Genomic DNA, 23020 nt, shown 5'->3' with positions numbered 1-23020 from the left:
CTGTCGATGTCAGGACTGACTGAAAGCAGAGATAGTAAGAGATTTGAAAGTAGGAGGAGGAGGGGGAAATGCGAAATGATAGGAGAAGACCGGAGGGGGTGGGGTGAAATAGAGAGCTGGAGAGGTGATTGGCAAAAGGGATACAGAGCTGGAGAAGGGAAAGGATCATGGGACGGGAGGCCTCGGGTGAAAGAAAGGAGGAGGGGGAGCACCAGAGGGAGACGGAGAACAAGCAGTGATGGGGAGAGAGAGAAAAAAAAAGACAAACAACTAAATCTGTCAGTGATGGGGTAAGAAGGGGAGGAGGGGCTTTAACGGAAGTGAGAGAAGTCAATGTTTATGCCATCAGGTTGGAGGCTGCCCATGTTTTGTTCCTCCAACCTGAATGTGGCTCCATCTTGACAGTAGAGGAGTCCATGGATAGACATATCAGAATGGGACTGGGACGTGGAATTAAAATGTGTGGCCACTGCGAGATCCTGCTTTCTCTGTCGGACCGAGCGTAGGTGTTCAGCGAAACGGTCTCCCAGTCTGCGTCGGGTCTCACCAATATATAAAAGGCTACACCGGGAGGACCGAAAACAGTATACTACACCAGCTGTCCTGACGAAGGATCTCGGCCCGAAACGTCGACAGTGCTTCTCCCTACAGATGCTTCCTGGCCTGCTGTGTTCCACCAGCATTGTGTGTGTGTTGTGTGATTCCCCTAGTCTGCAGCGCGCGTAGTGGACAATCGCGGTACTGCAGGGGATCAGCAGCTTCCGGAACGCGGAAGCATTCTGAATAAGGAAGTGCTGGAGTTAACATGGCTTCGAAAGGAGAGACCGACAGTTTGAGCGAGGAGGTAATTTGTCCCGTCTGTCTGGATTTCTTCACCGATCCGGTGTCACTGGAGTGCGGACACAACTTCTGTCGCTCTTGTATCACACGGTGTTGGGAAAGGGAGGAGAGAAACTCCTGCCCGGAATGTAGAGAGGAGTTTGCAGACCGCACCCTCAGGGCCAGTCGGGCCTTAGCAAATCTGGCTGAAAAATTTCGAAATCTAAACCTGAATCCGAAAGGGAAGGAAAGTAAACGTCACTGCGAGGAACATGAGGAAGAATTGAAGCTGTTTTGCGAAACGGACAAAACACCGATCTGTGTGATCTGTGCAGTGGCGGAGGAACACAGAGAGCACCGCTTCAGGCCGATTAAAGAAGCTGTTAAAAACTATATGGTAAAAACTAACGTTAGTTCAATACTTAAAATATTTCCTTTGTCCTACATATCATCACACGAGCCTCTATAACTAACACGTGATTCTCTGCAACTTCCGCCTTCTCCAACGGGATTCTAGCATCTCTCCGTCCAACAGCCCACCTCCGCACCCCGCAACTCTCCGCTCTCTATTCGGATCGCTCCCCGTACTGTATCGCCCTGATCCACTCGCTCCTCCCCACTGATCTCCCTCCTGGCACTGACACCTGCAAGCGGGATAAGTGCTACACCTGACTCCTAACCTCCTCCCTCGTCACCATTCAGGGCCGCAAACAGCCCAGTTCCTCCCGTTTCTTCCATGGTCGAATGTCCTCTCGAATTAGATTCCTTCTTCTCCAGCCCGTTACCTCTTCTACCTGTCCACTCTCAGCTTCTCACTTCATCACCCTCCCTCACTTTCCCCCTCACGTTGTCTCACCCGTCACCTGTCAGCTGGTTCTCATCCCCAATCTTTTTATTCTGGCTTCTGTCCATTCCTTCCCAGTCCTAATGAAGGGTCTCATCCCGGAACACCGACTGTTTATTTTCCCTGAATAGATGCTGCCTGACTCACTGAGTTCCCCCGGCATTTTGTGCGATAATCGGGTTTGATCACCTGTTTCTTTTGATGTATCTTTGTTTCTATTTCCTTCACTCTCTGACTACCAGGATCAGCTAAAATCTTCCTTAGACTCTCTCACAAAAAAGAAATCAGACTTCCAGGAAAAGGAGCAGCAACAGAAAGAGAAGATTTCCGGAGTTCAGGTGAGGCTTCCTGAGCGGAATTTCTGATTTTACTGTCGAGTTTTGCTCCCTTTAATGCAGAATAGCCGAGTATTGCAGCTCCAGTGACCTGGGTTCGATCCTGACCTCTGCTGCTGTCTGTGTGGAGTTTGCATGCTCCCCCTGTGACCACGAGAGACTCCGACACATCTCAAGGACATGCTGGATGAATGGCTAATTACCGTTAACCCTGTAAAGGTGGGGAGGGTGTGTGTGAATCAGATGGGAGTTTATGGGTCAATAAGTGAGAATAGGTTTCAGGAAAACGTGAGGGAATGGTGTTGACGGGAATGCACTCAGAAGTAGCATGGACTCTAATAGACCGAACTGAACGACAAAAGGAAACAGAGCACAGTAATGCAGTATATTAATCTTCACCTTTCATTCGACAGGAACAGTCACACAGCCTTCAGTCCCACGTCACATCCCAGTTTGCTGAACTGCGCCAGATTATCACTGAGAAAGAGCAGAGCTTACTCAGGGATCTCAGGGAAGAAGAGAAGAGGATTCTCAACCAAATGGAGAAAAATCTTCGGGAGATTCAGGAGAATATAAGGAGTATTCAGGAGGAAATCACTAAGTTAAAGGAACAGATGGATCAGAAAGACAGTGTGATATTTCTCAAGGTGAGGAATTATATTTCAATTTGTTTCTGTCAAACGGCACTAAATGAACAGTGGTATATTTGAAATAAACACAGCACAGAGGCCAATTCTAACAAATCAATTGCCGCTGCTGGCGACCTCACACAAGTTGTTATATTTGCATGATGCGCCCTCCCATCACTCCAATAATGACATTTTAAAATGTCCAAGATACGCTTTCAGTCCTTCAGTAGCAAAATACAATCTTGCAGCGATGAAACTTCAGGGTAATTCATTGTAAAGTAAGCTGCCACACAGTGGTCAAGAACAGAATGACATCCACCCGTCCCCAGCTCAAAACTGCCCAGAACGAAGTACAGATACGTAACTTTTTCCCTTCGCTTTTACCACGTCCCCACTCACGTGACGAGTTACCATAATAAACACGTAACACAGAATAGAATGCAGACAGAAAACAGACGTGTTGCTCCTACACACAGCATTTACAAATGGCAGTAAAGTGTTTCTCACCAGACAATTGATGTAACTATTCAGGGTTGTTGTTGTCCCATAATAATAAGATTATTAAGGGATTGGACACCCTGGAGGCAGGAAGCATGTTCCCGCTGATGGGTGAGTCCAGAACTAAAGGCCACAGTTTAAGAATAAGGGGTAGCCCATTTAGAACGGAGTTGAAGAAAAACTTTTTCACCCAGAGAGTGGTGGATATGTGGAATGCTCTGCCCCAGAAGGCAGTGGAGGCCAAGTCTCTGGATGCATTCAAGAGAGAGTTAGATCGAGCTCTTATAGATCGTGGGGTCAAGGGATATGTGGAGAGGGCAGGAATGGGGCACTGATTGTGTATGATCAGCCATGATCACAGTGAATGGCTGTGCTGGCTAGAAGGGCCGAATGGCCTACTCCTGCACCTATTGTCTATTGTCCTAAAACTGGGCTTCCACAACTTCTGTACACCCCAGGACAAAATGCAAATCTCTTTGAAATTATTTACTCCGATCATAACACAGAGCTGCTGACTGTTTCCTTAATTACCACATTAAATATCCTCTGAAACTCCCATTAACACCCGGTTCCAGTCACAGGCTGTGAGTGTGTCTGTTGCAGTTGGTGTGAGGGTCTCTCTGTCAATCAGTGAGAACAAAGAATTTGACCCACACATTAGACTTATCCTCCATATCCAGTTTCCATCAGATTATGGAAACTTTCACTGTCTCTTTATTTTTTGGATATATTTCGCATGGGATTATATCCCATTCTCTATCATAAACAGGCCATTAGGTCAATCTTCTATCAGATTCCCTGCTTCACAAACCTCCTGCCACCTACTCACCACAACCGGCAACAGTGCCCCGAACTCCCTGGTCCCTCAACTGTTTATCCAGCCTCCCCATTACAGTCAGTCTCTGCTGTTCCATTTCATCCACTCCTGTGGCAGCGAGTTTCACATCCTCCTCACTAAATTTCTTGTGGAATTTGTTAAAATCCATCTGGAATTACATCTCCCCACGAGTCTCCCCATAAATAGAGGAACTTCCTCCACCTGCACACAATCACATACATCACTGATCTTAAATTCCTCCATCCTATCACACTGACGTCATATCCAGATGATAATGCACAGCCTGTCCTGTCTTCCCTGTAAGTTTCATCCTCTCAGTAATGGTTTCACATTCAGAAACTTTCCCTGTCATTTACCCCATGGTTCTGTATTGTCCGTGTGTTTGAGTGATTGTGGGAGTGGGAATTTTCAACACCTTGTAATGATTTGGATGAAATTCAGGATGTGGACAGTAAGTCCAAGTCTAATCAGATTTGTGTTTTATTTATTTCAGGAGGAAGCTCGTCGGAACAGAAGGTAGGACAGGATTTTTACTGAAACCCTGAATGGATTTGAAAATAGTTCAGAATAGCAATTTATAACCAGCAGTTTAATATTTACAGGATTAATGACAATGTCCAGGAATTGTCAGTGACAGATGAGACCCTACCGGTTGAAAAATTCGATCACCTCTATTTGTTGAACACAGTGCTGAGAGAAACGCTTGATGCTATTAATCGAGGTAAAACTTACAAAGATTCATTTCTCCTTGTTTATGAAGATCAATTTAGTTCCAATTTGAGGCAAAGATTGTCTGTAATACTGGGGTGCAGGGGAACTGAAGTTTATTCCACATCAACCCCACTGACTGGGAGGCATCACTGTCACATGGTCAGCTGGAGATGTCAGACCCCGGGACACACCAGCACAGGGTCACAATACAACCAATACACGGGACTGACAGATGAACCACTGTGTTCCAATCCCAGGCGAATGCACTAACACACCAGTACATAAGTTTGGATCTAACCAGAGGAACTGGGAATTTAATACTGACAATAATATTGTAGGGAATAAAAATGAGTATCAGTGTGGTGACCGGGATTGTCAGGAAAATACACAAGTCCTTCATGTGCCCTGTGAGTGCAGACTCTGACTGACACAGGTCTTCCCCCTTCCGGATCAGCAACTCTCACTGTTGTTAGAGGCCAAAGAGGGGAGTGGTCGTGATCGGGGACTGAATCGTCAGGGGAACAGACATGAGAATCTATTGGTGTGAACAGGACACCCGAATGGTATGTTGCCTCCTGGGTGCCAGGGTCAGGGATGCCTCGAATCGTGTCCGCAGCATTTTAGAGAGGGAGGGAAAAGAGCCAGATATCTTGGTAAATTTATGACAATGACATTGGAAGTAAAAGCAAAGAGGTCCTGAAAATAGAATTTGGAGAGCTTGGTAGAAAGCACTGAAGCAGCAACCCCAGTGTTGTAATTTCTGGATTGCTGCCTGTGCCACGTGCTGGTGAGGGTAGAAACAGGATAATTTGACAGATAAACATGGCTGAGAAGATGGTGCTGGGGACAGGGATTCAGGTTCTTGGATCATCAGGATCTGTTCTGGTGGGGGAACGAACTGCTCAAAAGGGATGGGTCGCACCTCGACCCGAGGGAGAACAATATTCTCACAGAGAGGTTTCATAGAGCTGTTGGGGAGGGTCTGAACTAAATTGTTGGTGGGGGGGGGGGGTTCGGGAACTGGAGTGAAGGGGTAGGACTGATGGTAAAATGCAAAGATAGCATACAGTCAGACTGTCAGATATGGCGGACAGATGCTAGAACAAAATGTCAGCCAGCAGGGTGAGCATCAGTGCATTAGAGATGCAGATTTAAAAAGGGTAGCAGATACAGTACACAAAGTGTTATATCTGAATGCATGGAATATGAGAAATAAGGTGGATGATCTTGTTGCACTATTACCGATTGTCAGGTATGATGTTGTGGCCATCACGGAATCATGGTTGTAGTTGGGATCTGAATGTCCAAGGTTACACAATGTATTGGTGGTATAGGAAGGTCGGGTGAGGGGGTGGTGTGGCTCTGCTGGTAAATTAGTAGCAAGATGTGACATAGGATTGGAAGATGTTGAATCCTTGTGGGTTGAGGTAAGGAACTGCAAAAGTAAAAATGACACTGACACCAGTCATATACAGGCCTCCCAACAGTCAGTGGGTTGAGGCCCACAGATTACAACTGGAAATAGAAAAGGCTGATGAAAAGGACAATGTTATGATAATCATGGGAGATTTCAACATGCGGGTCAATTGGGAAAATCAGGTTGGTAAAGGATCTCAAGAGAGTGAGTTTGTTGAATGCAATGTGCTGGCTTTCTAGAGCAGTTTGTCGTTGAGCCTACTCGGGGAACAGCTCTACTGGATTGGGTGTTATGTATTGAACCAGAGGGGAGTAGTTAAAAGAAACCTTAGGAGGCAGAGCTCACAACATGACCAAGTTCAACTTGAAATCTGATAAGGAGACAGTAAAGCCTGACATTGTAGGATTTCAGAGGAGTAAAAGAAATTACAGCGGTCTGAGAGAGGAGTTGGCCAAAGCAAATTGGAAGGAGATGCTGGCAGGGATGAGAGCAGAGCAGAAATGGTGTCAGTTTCTGGGAAAATGAGGATAGATGTACTCCAAAAATAAATAAATACTCAAATGGCGAAATGGTCCAACCATGGCTGACAAGGGAAGAAAAGTTAATGTAAAGGCAAAGGAGAGGGCATACAACTAAACAAAAATTATTCAGAAGGGAGAGGATTGGGAAGCTTTCAAATATCTACAGAGAGGAACTAAAAGGATGATTGGGTGGGAAAAAATAAACAAGAAATTGATTTGAATTGAACTGGCCTGGTTGAAGAAGCTGTCCCGGAGCCTGTTGCTCCCGGCTTTTATGCTGCGGTACCGTATCCCGGATGGTAGCAACTGGTACAGGTTGTGGTTGGAGTGACTCTGGTATCCAATGGTCCTTCAGGCCCTTTTTACACACCTATCTTTGGAAAACAAGATAGCAAATAATATCAAATTGTTTTTCAAGTATTGTAAAAAAATAAAACAGAGATGAGAGTGGATATGGGACAGCTAGAAAATGAGGCTGGATACATAATAACAGAGGATAAAGAGATGGCAGATAAGCCAAATATTTTGCACCAGTCTTCACCGTGGAAGACACCAGCACTGTGCCCGGTGTTGAAGATTGCGAGGGAAGAGAAGTGAGTGAAGTTACTGTTACAAAGGAGAAGCTGCTCAAAAAGCTGAAAGCCCGAAAGATACATAAGTCACCCAGACCAGATGAACTGCACCCTAGTGTTCTGAAAGAGGTCGCAGTAGAAATTATGGAGGCATTCCAAATGATCTTTCAAAATCATTGGACCCTGGCATGGTGCCAGAGGACTGGAAAATGGCAAATGTCACTTGACTCTTTAAGTAAGGAGGAAGGCAGCAGAAAGGAAATTATTGACCAGTTTGCCTCACCTCTGTGGTTGGGAAGAAATTGGAGTCAATTGTTAAGTGTGAGGCTATGGAATACTTGGTGACACTGGACAAGATAGGACAAGTCAGCATGGCTTCGTTAGGGAATATTCTGCCTGACAAACCTGTTGGGATTCTTTGAGGAGATTACAAGCAGGATAGATAAAGGGGATGCAGTGGATGTTGTATACTTGGAATCTCGGAAGGCCTTTGACAAAGTGCCACGCATGAAGGTGGTAACCAGGTTAAGAGGCCATGGTATTACAGAAAAGTTACAGGCATGGTTAGAAGATTGGCTGATTGGTAGGAAACAGCGAATGAAAGTAAATGGATCCTTTTCTGGTTGGCTGCCAGTGAGTCGTGTTCCACAGGGACACAGGTGTTAGGACACCTTCATTTTATGCTGTATATCAAGATTTAGCTGATGGAATAGAAAATAAGATATAGGAGAAGAAATAGGCCATTCGGCCCATTGAGTTTGCTCCAATATTCAGTCATGGGAAGACCCAATTCTTCCGGACATCCCCACTCCCCTGCTTTCACCCCATACCATTTGATGCCCTGGCTAAATGAGAACCGGTACATCTCTGCCTTAAATATGCCTTGCCCTCCACAGCCACATGTCGCAACAAATTCCACAGATTCTCCACACACACTGACTAAAGTAATTTCTCCGCATCTCAGTTCTAAAAGGACGTCCTTCAATCATGATGTCATACCCTCTTGTCCTAGAGTAGATGGCTTTGTTTCCAGGCTTTGCAGATGATACGAAGATTGGCGGAGGGGCCGGTAGTGTTGAGGAAACAGTTAGGCTGGACAAGGACTTGGATGAGGAGAATGGGAAAGAAATTGGCAAATTATATACAATGTTGGAAAATACATGGACCTGCACTTTGGTCGTAGAAATAATGTGCAGATTTTTTTTTTCAAATGGGGAGAAAATCAAAAAATCTGAGACGAAATTGGATTTAGCAGTCATTCTGCAGAACTCCCTAAATGTTAACTTGAAGGTAGAGTCACTGGTGAGGAAGGCAAATCCAATGTTAGCATTGAATTCAATCGGTTTAAATAGCATTCAGTTCAAGAGCAGGGATGTGATGCTGAGGATTTATAAGGCACTGGTGAAGACACACCTTGAGTATTGTGAACAATTTTGGGCTCCTCGTCTAAGAAAAGATGTGCTGGCATTGCAGAAGGTTCATTTCATAAGGATGATTCCAGGAATGAAAGGGTTATCATACGAGGAACGTTTGATAGATCTGTGTCTGTACTCGCTGGAATTTAGAAAGATGAGGGGGAATCTCATTGAAACCTTTCAAATGTTGAAATTCCTAGAAACCTTTCGAATGTTGAAAGTCTCAGACAGAGCAGATGTGGAAGGGATGTTTCCCATGGTGGTGGAGTTTAGGACAAGAGGGCACAGACTCAAGACAGAGGGGGAATCTATTTAAAACATGCGGAGAAATTTGTGCCAGCAGCTGGTGAATTTGTGGAACCTGTTGGGTGTATTTAAGGCAGAGCTTGATAGGTTCTAGATTGGACACAGCATCAAAGGTTACGGGGAGAAGACCAGGTAGTGGGGCTGAGGAGGGAAAAAAGGATCAGCAATTATTGAATGGCGGAGCAGACTCGATAGGAAAATGGCCTAATTCTGCTCCTATGTTTCATGGTGATCAGACCACTACATTGAAGCATTGTGAGAATGAGCTCGGACACAGCAACAAGCATTGACATGAGTCAAGATTTCATCTCGGGATAACCGAGCATAACCGGCCTGGCAAAGCTCCCTCACACACATACACAGGAAGGACTGGCAGATTGTCGTCAGAGCCTCAGCAATGTACATTGTTATTTCCCTCAGTAACCTGGAAACCAGTCTCTTCAGAGACAGTAATTTATTCATTTAAACAACTCAATCACGTGTGACACATTGTCAACACACACCAGATATGTGATGACACACTGTAACATACAAATTCTTCAATGTGCACACTATCCTTCAATGTGTATACACTCACACACACACACACACACACACACACAGATATACTATTAGGGTGCGACACACGGCCACAGAAAAAGGCACAAATTTCCATTTAGGATTGAAACCTGCCGTCCTTACCCAGTCTGTCTGTTCTGTGACACTAAGCTGCCCTCTGACGTGACGTCACATCAACACTTCACAGACAGACTCCGGGGTGAGATTCCTCAGGAGGATGATCTGGGAGGGTTTGATGGATGTTGAACTCACGGCCCACTTCATCAATCTGCAAGACTAAGATGTCTTCTTGAGCATGGCCCATTTGTGTGTGTTTGCCCCCCCCCCCATCCCTCTAACCATTCCCCATCTGTGTATTTATTTTAAAATATGTTATTTTTTACCTGTTTCTACAGCGTCTGAGGGCAAATTCCGTTCACCAACCTCCCTCTCTCTGAGAATGTTACCCGATTTCCCATCTCACTTTCAATCTGAGGCCTCTGGTTCTGTACTCCCATTTCTTGGAAAAAGAACGTTATTTAAGCTCCTTAGAATTATTTACCTTGATAAGGGGTCACACCTGAACATCCTACACTACAGCTGAATAGCCCAAGCTTACTCACTCTTTGCTTTTAACTCAAGCCCCCAGTCCTGGTAACATCCTCCTGAAGCCTCCTGTCCAGTGTAATGACATCCTCCCCATATTCGGGAACCGGAAAAGCAGACAATACTCCAAGTGTGTTCGATCATCGACATCAAAGGCCTTGCTTAAGTTCATGTGGACAGTGTGGAATAGGCTGATGAATACATGACTGAAGGTGTTTTTTAGATTGGGACAAGAAGGGTAGCTAAATTCTGAAGGAAGACAGTGTAAAAAAAAACTTCGCGTACAAGAACTGCGCAGGACAGCGCAGAGAGTTTAAAAAGATGACCACTCTATACAGCGGGCAGCGGAGTGGGTGGCAGTAGAGTGTAGGGCTTTGGCTCAACGGGCTTAGAAATTTTTTGAGGAGATTACAATTAGGCTGGACAAGGGAGATGCAGTGGATGTTGTGTATTTGGATTTTCAGAAGGCCTTTGACAAGGTGCCACACATGAGGTTGCTAAACAAGATAAGAGCCCATGGAATTACGGGAAAGTTACATCTGTCGATAGAGCGTTGGCTGATTGAGAGGAAACAGAGAGTGGGAATAAAGGATCCCATTCTGGTTGTCTGCCGGTTAAAAGTGGTGTTCCAGAGGGGTCCGTGTTGGGGCCACTTCTTTTTACGTTGTATATCAACGATTTGGATTATGGAAAAGATGGCTTTGTGGCTAAGTTTGCTGATGATACAAAGGTAGGTGGAAACTCCCCCACCTGAGGAAACAGAGAGTTTGCAGAGAGACTTGGATAGATTTGGAGAATGGTCAAAGAAGTGGCAAATGGAATACAATGTTGAAAAGTGTATGGTCATGCATGTTGGCAGAAGAAATAAACGGGCAGATTATTATTTAAGTGGAGAGAGAATTCAAAGTTCTGAGATGCAACGGGACTTGAGGGTGCTCGTGCAGGATACCCTTAAGGTTAACCTCCAGGTTGAGTCGGTGGTGAAGAAGGTGAATACAATGTTGACGTTCATTTCTAGAGGATTAAAATATAAGAGCAGGGATGTGATGTTGAGGCTCTATAAGGCAGTGGAAATACCTCACTTGGAGGACTGTGTGCAGTTTTGGGCTCCTTATTTAAGAAAGGATGTTCTGTCATTGGAGAGGGTTCAGAGCAGATTCACCAGAATGATTCCGGGAATGAGAGGTTTAACATCTGAGGAACATTTGATCACTCTTGGACTGAACTCCGTGCAGTTTAGAAGAATGAGGAGGAACCTCATGGAAACATGTCGAATTTTAAAAGGCATGGACAGAGTGGATGTGGCAAAGTTGTTTCCCATGGTGGGGGAGTCTAGTACGAGAGAGCATGACTTAAGGATTGAAGGGCGCCAACTCAGAACGGAGATGCAAAGAAATTTTTTTAGCCAGAGGGTGGTGAAACTGTGAATTTCTTGCGGCAGTGGAGGCCAGTTCATTGGGTGTATTTAAGGCAGAGATTGATCAGTTTCTGAGTAGCCAGGGCATCAAAGGTCATGGTGAGAAGGTGGATGAGTGGCACTAAATGGGAGAATGGATCAGCTTATGATAAAATGGCGGAGCAGATTCGAAGGGCCGAATGGCCGGCTTCTGCTGCTTTGTCTTATGGTCTTATTTGAATGCACCAGTATACGGAATAGGGATCTTGTAGTACAGGTAGAGTTTGACAGCTACAAACATAGGCAGGTACGACTTTGATCGAAGGAATAAAGGCATAGACAATTCTGTAAACAGGGCGAAATTCAAAAATCAGAGGTGCAAACGGACTTGGGTGTCCTTGTGCAGGATTCCCTGAAGGTTAACTTGCTGTTTGTGTCAGTGGTAAGTTTGGCAAACTCAATGTTTGCTTTCATTTCGAGAGGATTAGAGTACAAGAGCAAGGATGTAATTCTGAGGTTTTATAAGGCGTTGATCAGACCACACTGGGAGTATTGTGAGCAGTTTTGGGTCCCTTCCATCGGAAATCATGTGCTGGCATTGGAGGGGGTGCAGATGATTCACAAGAATAATTCCAGGAATGAAAGAGTTAACATATGAGGAGTGTTTGATGGTTCTGGGCCTGTACTCACTGGAGTTTAGAAGAATGGCTGATTTATTATCCTCGGGGCCGCGCCGTCCGAGTCTCCCCCCGATCCCCGGGGCCGCGCTGTCCGAGTCTTCCCCCGATCCCCGGGGCCGCGCTGTCCGAGTCTCTCCCCGATCCCCGGGGCCGCGCTGCCCGAGTCTCCCCCCGATCCTCGGGGCCGCGCTGTCCGAGTCTCCCCCCTGATCTCCGGGGCCGCGCTGTCCGAGTCTCCCCCCGATCCCCGGGACCCCGCTGTCCGAGTCTGCCCCCTGATCCCGGGGGCCGCTCTATCCGAGTCTCCCCCCTGATCCCCGGGGACTCTCTAATTCTCTGCTTCTCCCCCCAGTCTCTGTCACCCTGGATGTGGAAACGGCGAATCCGTATCTCGAGGTGTCTGAGGATCGGAACAGTGTGAGATGGACCCGGACCTGGAGGGATCTCCCTGACACCGGGAAGAGATTCACAGACTGGGCTTGTGTGCTGGGATCGGAGGGATTCACATCGGGGAGACATTACTGGGAGGTGAATGTGACGAGGAATCAGTTCTGGTTTCTGGGAGTCGCAGCAGAGTCTGTGAAGAGAAAGAGACCGGTCAGACTGAGTCCTGAGACCGGATTGTGGGTCATCGGGCGGTATTGTGACGTGTTACATCGGGATTGTGACGTGACCCGTGGTCTCCCCTCCCCCAAGTCCCATCTCGCTGCCGGTCCCATCCCCGGGAGGGTGGGAATTTATCTCAGTTACGAGTACGGGACAGTTTCATTTTACAACGCGGAGACCAAGTCCCATCTCCACACCTTCACTGGGAATAAATTCACGGGGAAACTTTATCCTCTGTTCCGGACTGTGGATGTAAACCAGTGGCTGAGAATCTGCTCCGGTTCCTCTCCGGGTCTATAAACGGGTCGGGTCCCGGAACCTGCGTCAGGAGTAAAGTCCCTGTAAATATAAATGTGCGGAGAGTGCAGCTAAATACGTGGCTAAGGAGATGGTGCAGGAGGGAGGGTTTCATGTTTCTGGTCAATTGGGCTTTGTTCCCGGGAAGGTGGGGTCGTTCCGACAGGACGGTTTGCCCCTAAACTGGGCCGGGGGGGGGGGGAATAACATTCTTGCGAGTAGATTTGCCAGTGCTGCTCCGGGGAATTTAATCTAGATTTGCAGAGGGAGGGGAACCAGAGTGTTAGAGCAGTTAGTGAGGTGCAGGAGGATAAGGAACATGAGAGGACTACATGTATAAACGGAAATGAAAAGAAAAGCAGATGATATACATATTCTCAGGTACATCTATTTCAATGCACGGAGTATTGTCGTAAAACAGATGAGTTTAGGGCTTGGGTTGACACGTGGGATAACGTCATTACTGCTATTACTGAGGGGCAGAACTGGCAGCTTAATGTTCTGGTAAAATTGGAGAACGGCCAATTTTGTGGAAATGAAAAAGGATCTAGGAAGAGTGGATTGGGATAAGTTTTTTTTCTGGCAAGGATGTGTTCAGTAAGTTCACAGGCATAAGAAATTAAATAGAGATTGGGTTGGAAATGTTATAGCAACTTTATTCAAATAGACATAAAACAGATGGAGATTTAATACAACTTTATTAAAACGTCAAGATTTTTGTGATTTTATGAAAAAACAGATTCAATTTTTTTGGATACAAATTTACATTCAGTAGAGGATAAAATTGTATTATAGGAAGCGATGAAAGCATATTTAAGGGGTCAGATTATAAATTATACATCTAAAATTAAGAAGGAAAATTGGGAAAAGATATCATGAAGTTAGAAAAAGAATCTCAAAGATATATGACAGAAGAAAAACAAAGACAACTTGTTAATAAAAAACTACAATATAATACACTCCAGACATATCGTACAGAAAAAGTAATTATGAGAACTAAACAGAAATATTACGAATTAGGTGAAAGATCACATAAAATTCTTGCTTGGCAGTTGAAAACAGAACAGGCTTTTGAAACAATAAATGCAATTAGAACAAGTGTAAATAAGGTTGCTGATAAACCTTTAGAAATTAATGAAACTTTAAATTTTTTTTATACTGAACTATATCAATCAGAATCACAAAATAAGTTTACTGAGATAGATAAATTTTTATCACAAATAACCCTTCCAATATTTAATTTGGAAGAACAGAAAGGATTAGATATGCCCTTTACATTAAAAGAGGTTGAAGAAGCTTTAGGATCACTTCAGAGTAACAAATCCCCAGAAGAAGATGGTTTTCCTCCTGAATTTTATAAAAAAATTTAAAGATATATTAATTCCTCCCTTTATGGAATTAATATACCAAGTGGAAAGAATGCATAAACTCCCACAATCTTTTTTTAACAGCTATCGTAACTGTATTGCCAAAAAAAGAGATCCTCTAAAACCAACATCATATAGGCCTATTTCTTTGTTGAATACAGATTATAAGATAATAGCAAAAATTTTATCTAATAGAATATCTAAATGTAACGTTCTCCTTCGCGTGTAACGAAACGCCGAATTAAACGTCGAGATAAACCACAGTTAATAAGAACCAGATCGCAGTAAGATTAACCATTTACTGTTCACTCTTCACATTAACATATGGTGAAAACTGTTGATAAAACAATACAAGATTGATACAGTATTTGTTCCTTCCTTAATATCACATTTCAATTGTAAATACTTGCAAAGGTGACTATAACCACATTACACTAAGGTGCAGTATACAGGCAGAGTTTACCTGCTCCATTGACTACTTTAAATACACTTCCATGCAAACTATCCGCGACTCTTTAACTAACGAAAGCATAAACATTATCGACCGTCGTTACTTCTAACAGGATCGGCATTAACATCTTAGTTCAATATTTCGATTATCTATTAACTTACAGCGTTGCTCTCACTGTGATTTCTCATGCCTGCAAAACATCTTCTGCTCAGGTGTGCCTCGTGGTAAGCCCCCACCCTCGCGCTAATTTCAAACCGGTACTTTCCCACAAGACGCGGCGAAACCGGATGTGACGTCATCGCATGCCGATATATTTTACATGCAATGAATATACTTTAAACACTTCTAATTCTAACTAGAAAATACTATCGAATGAATTACTAAGCAAAAATATTATAAACTAAATAACTGTCGTAAAGACAGCACACTAAATATTTACCAAAATTAATACATATGGATCAAACAGATTTTATTAAAAACAGACAATCAATGGATAATCTAACCTAGTTACTTATAATTCATCTGGCACAAAAAAGAGAGGAAATGAGTGTGGCATTTGCTTTGGATGCAGAAAAAGCATTTGATAGATTGGAATGGGATTTTTTTGTTTAAGGTATTGGAAAAATATGAGCTAGGAAAATCTTTTATACAATGGATTAAAACCTTAAATACTAATCCTCAAGCTGAAGTAGTTACAAATGCTCAGATTTCAACACCATTTTGCTTAACGAGGTCAACGAGACAAGGCTTCCCGTTGTCACCTGCTTTATTTGTATTGGCAAAGGAACCATTAGCTGAATTAATTAGAACAGATACAGATATTGGCGGTTTTAGAGTTAATCAAGAAGAATATAAGATTAATTTATTTGCTGATGATGTTTCGATTTATTTAACAAACCCATTACAATCTTTGCAAAGATTATCTTTTAAATTGGAAGAATACGGGAAAGTATCAGGGTATAAATTAAATTGGGATAAAAGTGAAATTTTACCCCTTACCAAAGGAAATTATAATCAATGTCGATTAGTAACTCAATTTCGATGGTCAATAAATGGGATAAAATATTTAGGTATCAGAGTTGACAATGATGTAAAAAATTTATATAAACAAAATTATTTGCCATTATTAAAAAAAAATAAAAGAGGATCTTGATAAATGGATGATGTTACCAATAACATTAGTAGGTAGAGTTAATGCTGTAAAAACGAATATATTCCATAGATTGCAATATTTATTCCAAACTTTACCAATACAATTACCGCAGAAGTTTTTTCAAGAACTAAATAAATATGTAAGGAAATTTCTTTGGAAAGGAAAGATGTCAAGAATATCATTGGAAAAATTGAGATGTAAATTTGATTTAGGAGGGTTACAACTTCCAAATTTTAAGAATTATGATAAAGCCAATCAACTTAGATTTATTGCATCTTTTTAAAAAAAAACCGGCATGGATTAGAATAAAATTAGATAAGATTGGAGAAAACATACCAGAAGATTTTACATATAAATGGGAATCCAAATTGATACGGGGAAAAAAAAGAATCTCCTATATTAAGACACTTGATTGATTTATGGAATAAGGTAAATATGGACGATGAGATAAAGAAATCTTTATTAGCAAAAACAAACTTTAATTCAAAATAGGCTTATTCCTTTTATAATGGAAAATAAACTTTTACATAATTGGTTCCAAAAGGGGATTAAATATATACGTAATTGTTTTGAAGGAGGTATTGTTGCGCTGTGCTACACGCAGCGCTAAAATTACGACACGGAGTCGGTAACTGCAGTCGAAGGAAAAAACTTTATTCGAAATCTTCAGCCTCACTTTTAAGCCTCCCTCAACCTGCCCCCCATGGCGCAGAGGCTCCAAAGCTCTGTGCTCGCAAACCCCCGTAGGCTATCTAATTGTGAGTCGTTTCGGATGTGCCAGGAAATGGGTCGCCACATAACCCCCCACCCCCAGAACCGGCGATACAACCCCAATGTCCACAGTCTGGGCCAGAACCTGCTTGGGAGGTCGGCCTCTGCGCCGAGGTGCCGGAAACTCGGCCGGTTGCTCCAGTTCCACATGGGCCGGTTTGAGGCGGTCCACCATGAAAACCTCCTCTTTCCCCCCAACGTCCAGCACGAACGTGGACCCGTTGTTCCGGAGCACCATAAACGGCCCCTCGGATGGCCGCTGCAGCGGTGGCCGATGCCGCCCCTTCGTACAAACACAAACTTACAGTTCTGTAGGTCTTTGGGTACGCAGGTCGGGTGCCGCCCGTGCTGTGAAGTGGGTATGGGGGCCAGGTTACCGAGCTTCTCGCGTAGTCTGCCCAGGACTGCTGCGGGATCTTCCTCTTGCCCCCTTGGGGCTGGTAGGAACTCCCAGGGGACGACCAGGGGCGCGCCGTATACCAACTCGGCCGACGAGGCGTGCAGGTCGTCCTTGGGCGCTGTGCGGATGCCGAGTAGGACCCAGGGAAGCTCGTCCGCCCAGTTGGCTCCTCGCAGGCGAGCCATGAGGGCCGACTTCAGGTGACGGTGGAAACGCTCCACTAGCCCGTTCGACTGTGGGTGGTAGGCAGTGGTGTGGTGCAGCTGAGTCCCCAAAAGGCTGGCCGTAGCTGACCACAGGCTGGAGGTGAACTGGGCGCCTCTGTCGGAGGTAATGTGGGCTGGTACACCAAAGCGAGATATCCAGGTGGCGATCAGGGCTCGGGCGCAAGATTCGGAGGAGGTGTCGGTGAGCGGGACCGCCTCTGGCCATCTTGTGAACCGGTCCACAATAGTCAGGAGGTGCCGCGCTCCGCGCGACACTGGCAGGGGGCCCACAATATCCACATGAATGTGGTCGAAACGCCGGTGGGCGGGATGGAACTGCTGCGGTGGGGCTTTGGTGTGACGCTGTACATTGGCCGTCTGGCAGTGCATGCACGTTTTGGCCCATTCACTGACCTGTTTGCGGAGTCCGTGCCAAACGAACCTGCTGGAAACCATCCAGACAGTTGTCCGGATGGAGGGATGCGCCAAGTTATGAATGGAGTCGAAAACGCGGCGCCGCCATGCTGTCGGGACGACTGGACGGGGCTGGCCGGTGGCGACGTCACAGAGTAGGGTCCTCTCACCCGGGCCCACGGGGAGGTCCTGGAGCTGCAAACCGGAGACTGCGGTTCTGTAACTCGGAATCTCCTCATCCGCCTGCTGCGCCTCTGCCAGCGCTTCATAGTCTACCCCTTGGGAAAGGGCATGAACGGTAGGGCGAGAGAGCGCATCCGCCACGACATTGTCCTTACCCGAGACGTGCCGGACATCCGTCGTGTATTCAGAGATGTAGGACAGGTGGCGTTGCTGGCGGGACGACCAGGGGTCGGACGCTTTCGTAAACGCAAAGGTAAGCGGTTTGTGGTCCGTGAACGCGGTGAAGGGCCGACCTTCTAGGAAGTACCTGAAATGCCGGAGCGCCTGAGCGCCAACAGTTCCCGGTCGAAAGCACTGTATTTGAGCTCGGGTGGTCGCAGGTGTTTGCTGAAAAACGCCAGGGGTTGCCAGCGACCTGCGATGAGTTGTTCCAGCACCCCACCGACTGCCGTGTTTGATGCGTCCACTGTGAGGGCGGTAGGGGCGTCCATTCTGGGATGTACTAGCATTGGGGCGTTCGCCAAAGCTTCCTTCGTTTGAATGAAAGCGGCGGCGGACTCCTCGTCCCAGGTAATGTCCTTGCTCGGACCCGACATCAGGGCGAACAGGGGGCGCATGATCCGGGCAGCTGAAGGGAGGAAGCGGCGGTAGAAATTGACCATACCTACGAATTCCTGAAGGCCTTTGATCGTGGTGGGTCGGGGAAAGAGGCGGACCGCATCTACCTTAGCGGGCAGAGGGGTTGCCCCGTCTTTAGTAATCCTGTGGCCCAGGAAGTCAATGGTATCGAGTCCGAACTGGCATTTGGCGGGGTTAATTGTAAAACCGTACTCACTCAGTCGGGCGCAGAGTTGACGGAGGTGGGACAGATGCTCCTGATGACTGCTGCTGGCTATGAGGATGTCATCCAAATAGATGAACGCGAAGTCCAGGTCCCGTCCCACCGCGTCCATTAACCGCTGGAACGTCTGTGCGGCATTCTTCAGGCCGAACGGCATGCGGAGGAACTCGAAAAGGCCAAACGGGGTGATGAGAACCGTTTTGGGGACGTCGTCAGGATGCATCGGGATTTGATGGTACCGTCGGACGAGGTCTACCTTGGAGAAGATCCGTGCGCCGTGCAGGTTTGCTGCAAAGTCCTGAATGTGCGGCACAGGGTAGCGGTCCGGTGTGGTAGCCTCGTTCAGCCTGCGGTAGTCGCCGCACGGTCTCCAGCCCCCCGTCGCTTTGGGCACCATGTGCAAGGGGGAGGCCCATGGGCTGTCGGACCGCCGGATGATCCCCAATTCCTCCATCCTCTGGAACTCCTCCTTCGCCAGTCGGAGCTTGTCCGGGGGAAGCCGCCGAGCGCGGGCGTGGAGGGGTGGTCCCTGGGTCGGGATGTGGTGCTGTACGCCGTGTCTGGGCATGGCTGCCGTGAACTGCGGTGCCAGAACCGATGGGAAATCCGCCAGGACCCTGGTGAAGTCGTTGTCGGACAGCGTGATGGAGCCGAGGTGAGGGGCTGGCAACTGGGCTGCACCCAGGGAGAACGTCTGAAAGGTCTCGGCGTGTACCAGTCTCTTCCTGGGCAGGTCGACCAGTAGGCTGTGAACCCGCAAAAAATCCGCACCCAGAAGCGGTTGGGCTACGGCGGCCAGTTTGAAGTCCCACGTGAACTGGCTGGAGCCGAACTGTAGCTGCACCTGACGGGTGCCATAGGTCCTTACTGTGCTGCCATTCACGATGCCCTGCTGCGGTTGTCGTAACTCGTCGGGGGTAAAACGCTGATCTCAGCCCCAGTATCGACCAAACACCGGCGTCCCGACCTTCTATCCCACACATACAGGAGGCTATCCCGATGGCCAGCCGCCGTAGCCATCAGCGGCGGCTGGCCCTGGCGTTTCCCGGGAACTTGCAAGGCGGGCGACAACGGCGGGCTTCTGCGCCCCACCATTGGTGGTAGAAACACCAGTGTTCATTGGGCCGGAGGTTGGCGGGCTCTGCGGCCGGGCCTGGACTGGTTTGCTGCCCGGAGCGTGGCTGGGAGATCTGTGCGATGGACGCCCCGCTCACCTTTTAGGCGTTCCACAGCAAGTCCGCCCGGGCTGCCACCTTCCGGGGGTCACTGAAATCCGCGTCGGATAGCAGCAGGCGTATGTCCTCGGGCAGCTGCTCCAGGAATGCCTGCTCAAACATGAGGCATGTGTGTTCGTCGGCGAACATTCATTAAAGCCGATGGAGGTCTGTCGCCCAAGCTATCCAGGTGCAGTAAACGGGCAGCCCGCTCGCGCCGTGAGAGTCCGAAAGTCCTGAGGAGCAGGGCTTTGAATTCCGTGTACTTGCCGTCTGCCGGGGGCGACTGTACGAACTCCGCGACCTGGGCCGCTGTGTCCTGGTCGAGGGAGCTCACCACGTAGTAGTAGCGGGTGTCTTCTGAGGTGATCTGGCGAACGTGGAATTGGGCTTCGGCTTGCTGGAACCATAGGTTCGGGCGCTGTGTCCAGAAACCCGGCAGTTTCAACGAAATCGCATGAACAGAGGCGGCGTCGGTCATTTCTGGTCCAAAAATCGTTTGGACTGTCGGGGTCACCAATTGTAGCGGTGTGCTACACGCAGCGCTAAAATTACGACACGGAGTCGGTAACTGCAGTCGAAGGCAAAAACTTTATTCGAAATCTTCAGCCTCACTTTTAAGCCTCCCTCAACCTGCACCCCCCCCCCCCATGGCGCAGAGGCTCCAAAGCTCTGTGCTCGCAAACCCCCGTAGGCTATCTAATTGTGAGTCGGTTCGGATGTGCCAGGAAATGGGTCGCCACAGTATATTGATGTCGTTTGATCAATGAAAAAATAAATATAAAATATCAAACAACACTCTTTTCTCTTATTTTCAATTAAAGGACAATTTACGAGAAAAGCTGGGTCAAACAATGTTGATGCCAAAACTTAGTGAAATAGAATTATTAATTCAAAAAGGAAAAATTTTAAAAAAATTACATCTTGTATGTACAATTTGATTTAAAAACAGACAATTGAATCTTGAATTCATAAATCAAGACAAAAATGGGAATCCGATTTGAATGTTAAAATTGTCGGAAAAAGTTGGTCATGATTATGTTCTGATAGTATGATAAATACAATAAATGTTCAAATTGGATTAATACAATATAATTTTTTACATCAATTATATATAACACCACAGAAAATAAATAGATTAAATTCAAATATGTCTGGCCAATGCTTTCGATGTAATCAAGAAATTGGTACTTTTTAAATTCTACTTGGTCTTGTTTTAAAATTCAACCATTTTCGATATATCTGACTTTTATTGGAACAAATTACTGGAGTTCAACTCCCAAATAGTCCAATATTATTTTTATTAGGAGATATTGAAGGGACAATACCGAAAACTAAATTGAATAAGTATCAGAAAAAAATTATAAAAATTGCATTGGCAGTAGCTAAAAAAGTTATCGCAATTACTTGGAAATCTGAGTTATATTTAACTATGGATCATTGGATTAATGAAATATATAGTTGTATTCCACTTGAGAAAAATTACATATAATCTAATAAATGAATATGATATATTTTTCAAAATTTGTCTCCCATACTACAAAAGATGGGATTAAATACATAGGTCATTTGAAGATAAAATTATAATGTAATTGGGGAAAGTAAGAATAAATATTAAAATTATTTTGAACTCCATGGAGCATGTGGGTATCCTCCAATATCGAGGCAATCTTTTTCTTCTTTATTTCTTCCTTTAGATAAGGGTTAAGGTGGGGAGGGGGAGGATTAATATTATTTTTCTTTCTCTTACTAATTTTTCATTACATTTATTCTTTGTAATTTTCTAAAAAAATAATAAATAAAAAGAGCATCTCAGTAATCCAACAGCCCACTCACCTTTGCTACCCTTTATGTTATTTCCTTATGTTTAACACAATTATTACGTGCTTTTTCCAGCTCAAACTGTGAATTGATTTAAAGTCAGTCCCATAATTTAATAGCTTTTATTTGAAAACTATCTACCCTCGCAAAGATTGTACTGAAGACTGCATTTGATTTTTCTTCAGCCTTGTACGCTTCACATTGAAATAGTATGTGTTTCGACGGTTTCATAATGACAAAATGTACACGACACAGAATGAAGTTTTCCAATTAGATACAAGGCATAATTAAGCATAGTGTGGGCATTTCTGTCATGTGAATATCATTCCTTCACTTGTTTTAAGCCCTTCTTCTATAAACCCAACAGGTTTATGTATTCTGGAAAGGTGTCTGTCTTTACGTCCATTATCCTACGTCTTGCCATAAGCCTCTAATTCTTAACACTACCAACCTTTTAGCTTCTAATTTGCTAAGTGGAAGGTCTATATCCACAGCTTAACATTTAACAGCTTTTGGAGCTAAACAGTCAACATCATCATTTCCCTCAACAGTGTGATATGCAGGCCCCATAATGTGCAGACATATAAATCAAACTTTATATATGAAATACCGTTTGACAAGTTTCCAACAGTCAATCTGACCTACTGCCAGAATGACCTGTTTAAGACTCATCAAAACCGAAATGTATTCTGAGCAAATTATAAGGATCAATTTCTTACATCCACTGTAAGCCTAAACTGTTGGCAAAGAATTCTGCCTTCTATGCTGATAAATGGCTATAAGTCATTTCTTTATCATTACCTGCAATTCAGGCACACAAAAACAGCCACACCAACATCCCCAATTAAATTATCTTTTGATTCATCTGTAAAAATGGTTACTGTATGATAATAACTTTCATTAATATACTGATGACCAACAGACTCTCAGGCAGAACCGAATCAGATCGTGCAAAAACTAAAATCAACTGAAGTCATTGGAAAAAACAATGTGGGGTTAGAGAACGCTACAGTGGGACATACTGTATCATCAAATACACCCATATTCGCAGCGTGGTAAGAATCCAGCCACCCAAAACAAAAAACACTCTTCTAGTGATGTCCCCAACCGTCCTCCAGCGCACCTTTAACAGGATGATCATTTCCTTGACCCACAAATTAATCCAGTATGTT

At 45.3% G+C, this 23020-nt stretch overlaps 1 protein-coding gene across 1 annotated transcript; it reads left to right on the top strand.

Annotated features, from left to right (window-relative positions):
• Nucleotides 1-333: 333 nt before the first annotated feature.
• Nucleotides 334-13749, top strand: LOC132385710 (zinc-binding protein A33-like). The gene is made up of 6 exons (XM_059957919.1): nt 334-1216; nt 1906-2001; nt 2412-2645; nt 4457-4479; nt 4566-4684; nt 12477-13749. Exons 1-6 carry the CDS (start codon nt 806-808, stop codon nt 13028-13030), a joined length of 1437 nt encoding a protein of 478 aa, XP_059813902.1. The 5' UTR covers nt 334-805; the 3' UTR covers nt 13031-13749.
• The last annotated feature ends 9271 nt before the right edge of the window (nt 13750-23020 follow it).

The sequence above is a fragment of the Hypanus sabinus genome (assembly GCF_030144855.1).
Source record: "Hypanus sabinus isolate sHypSab1 chromosome X2 unlocalized genomic scaffold, sHypSab1.hap1 SUPER_X2_unloc_10, whole genome shotgun sequence".
Classification (NCBI taxonomy): domain Eukaryota; kingdom Metazoa; phylum Chordata; class Chondrichthyes; order Myliobatiformes; family Dasyatidae; genus Hypanus; species Hypanus sabinus.
The sequence above is the reverse complement of the archived record's forward strand: the minus strand, read 5'-3'. Positions and strand labels throughout refer to the sequence as shown.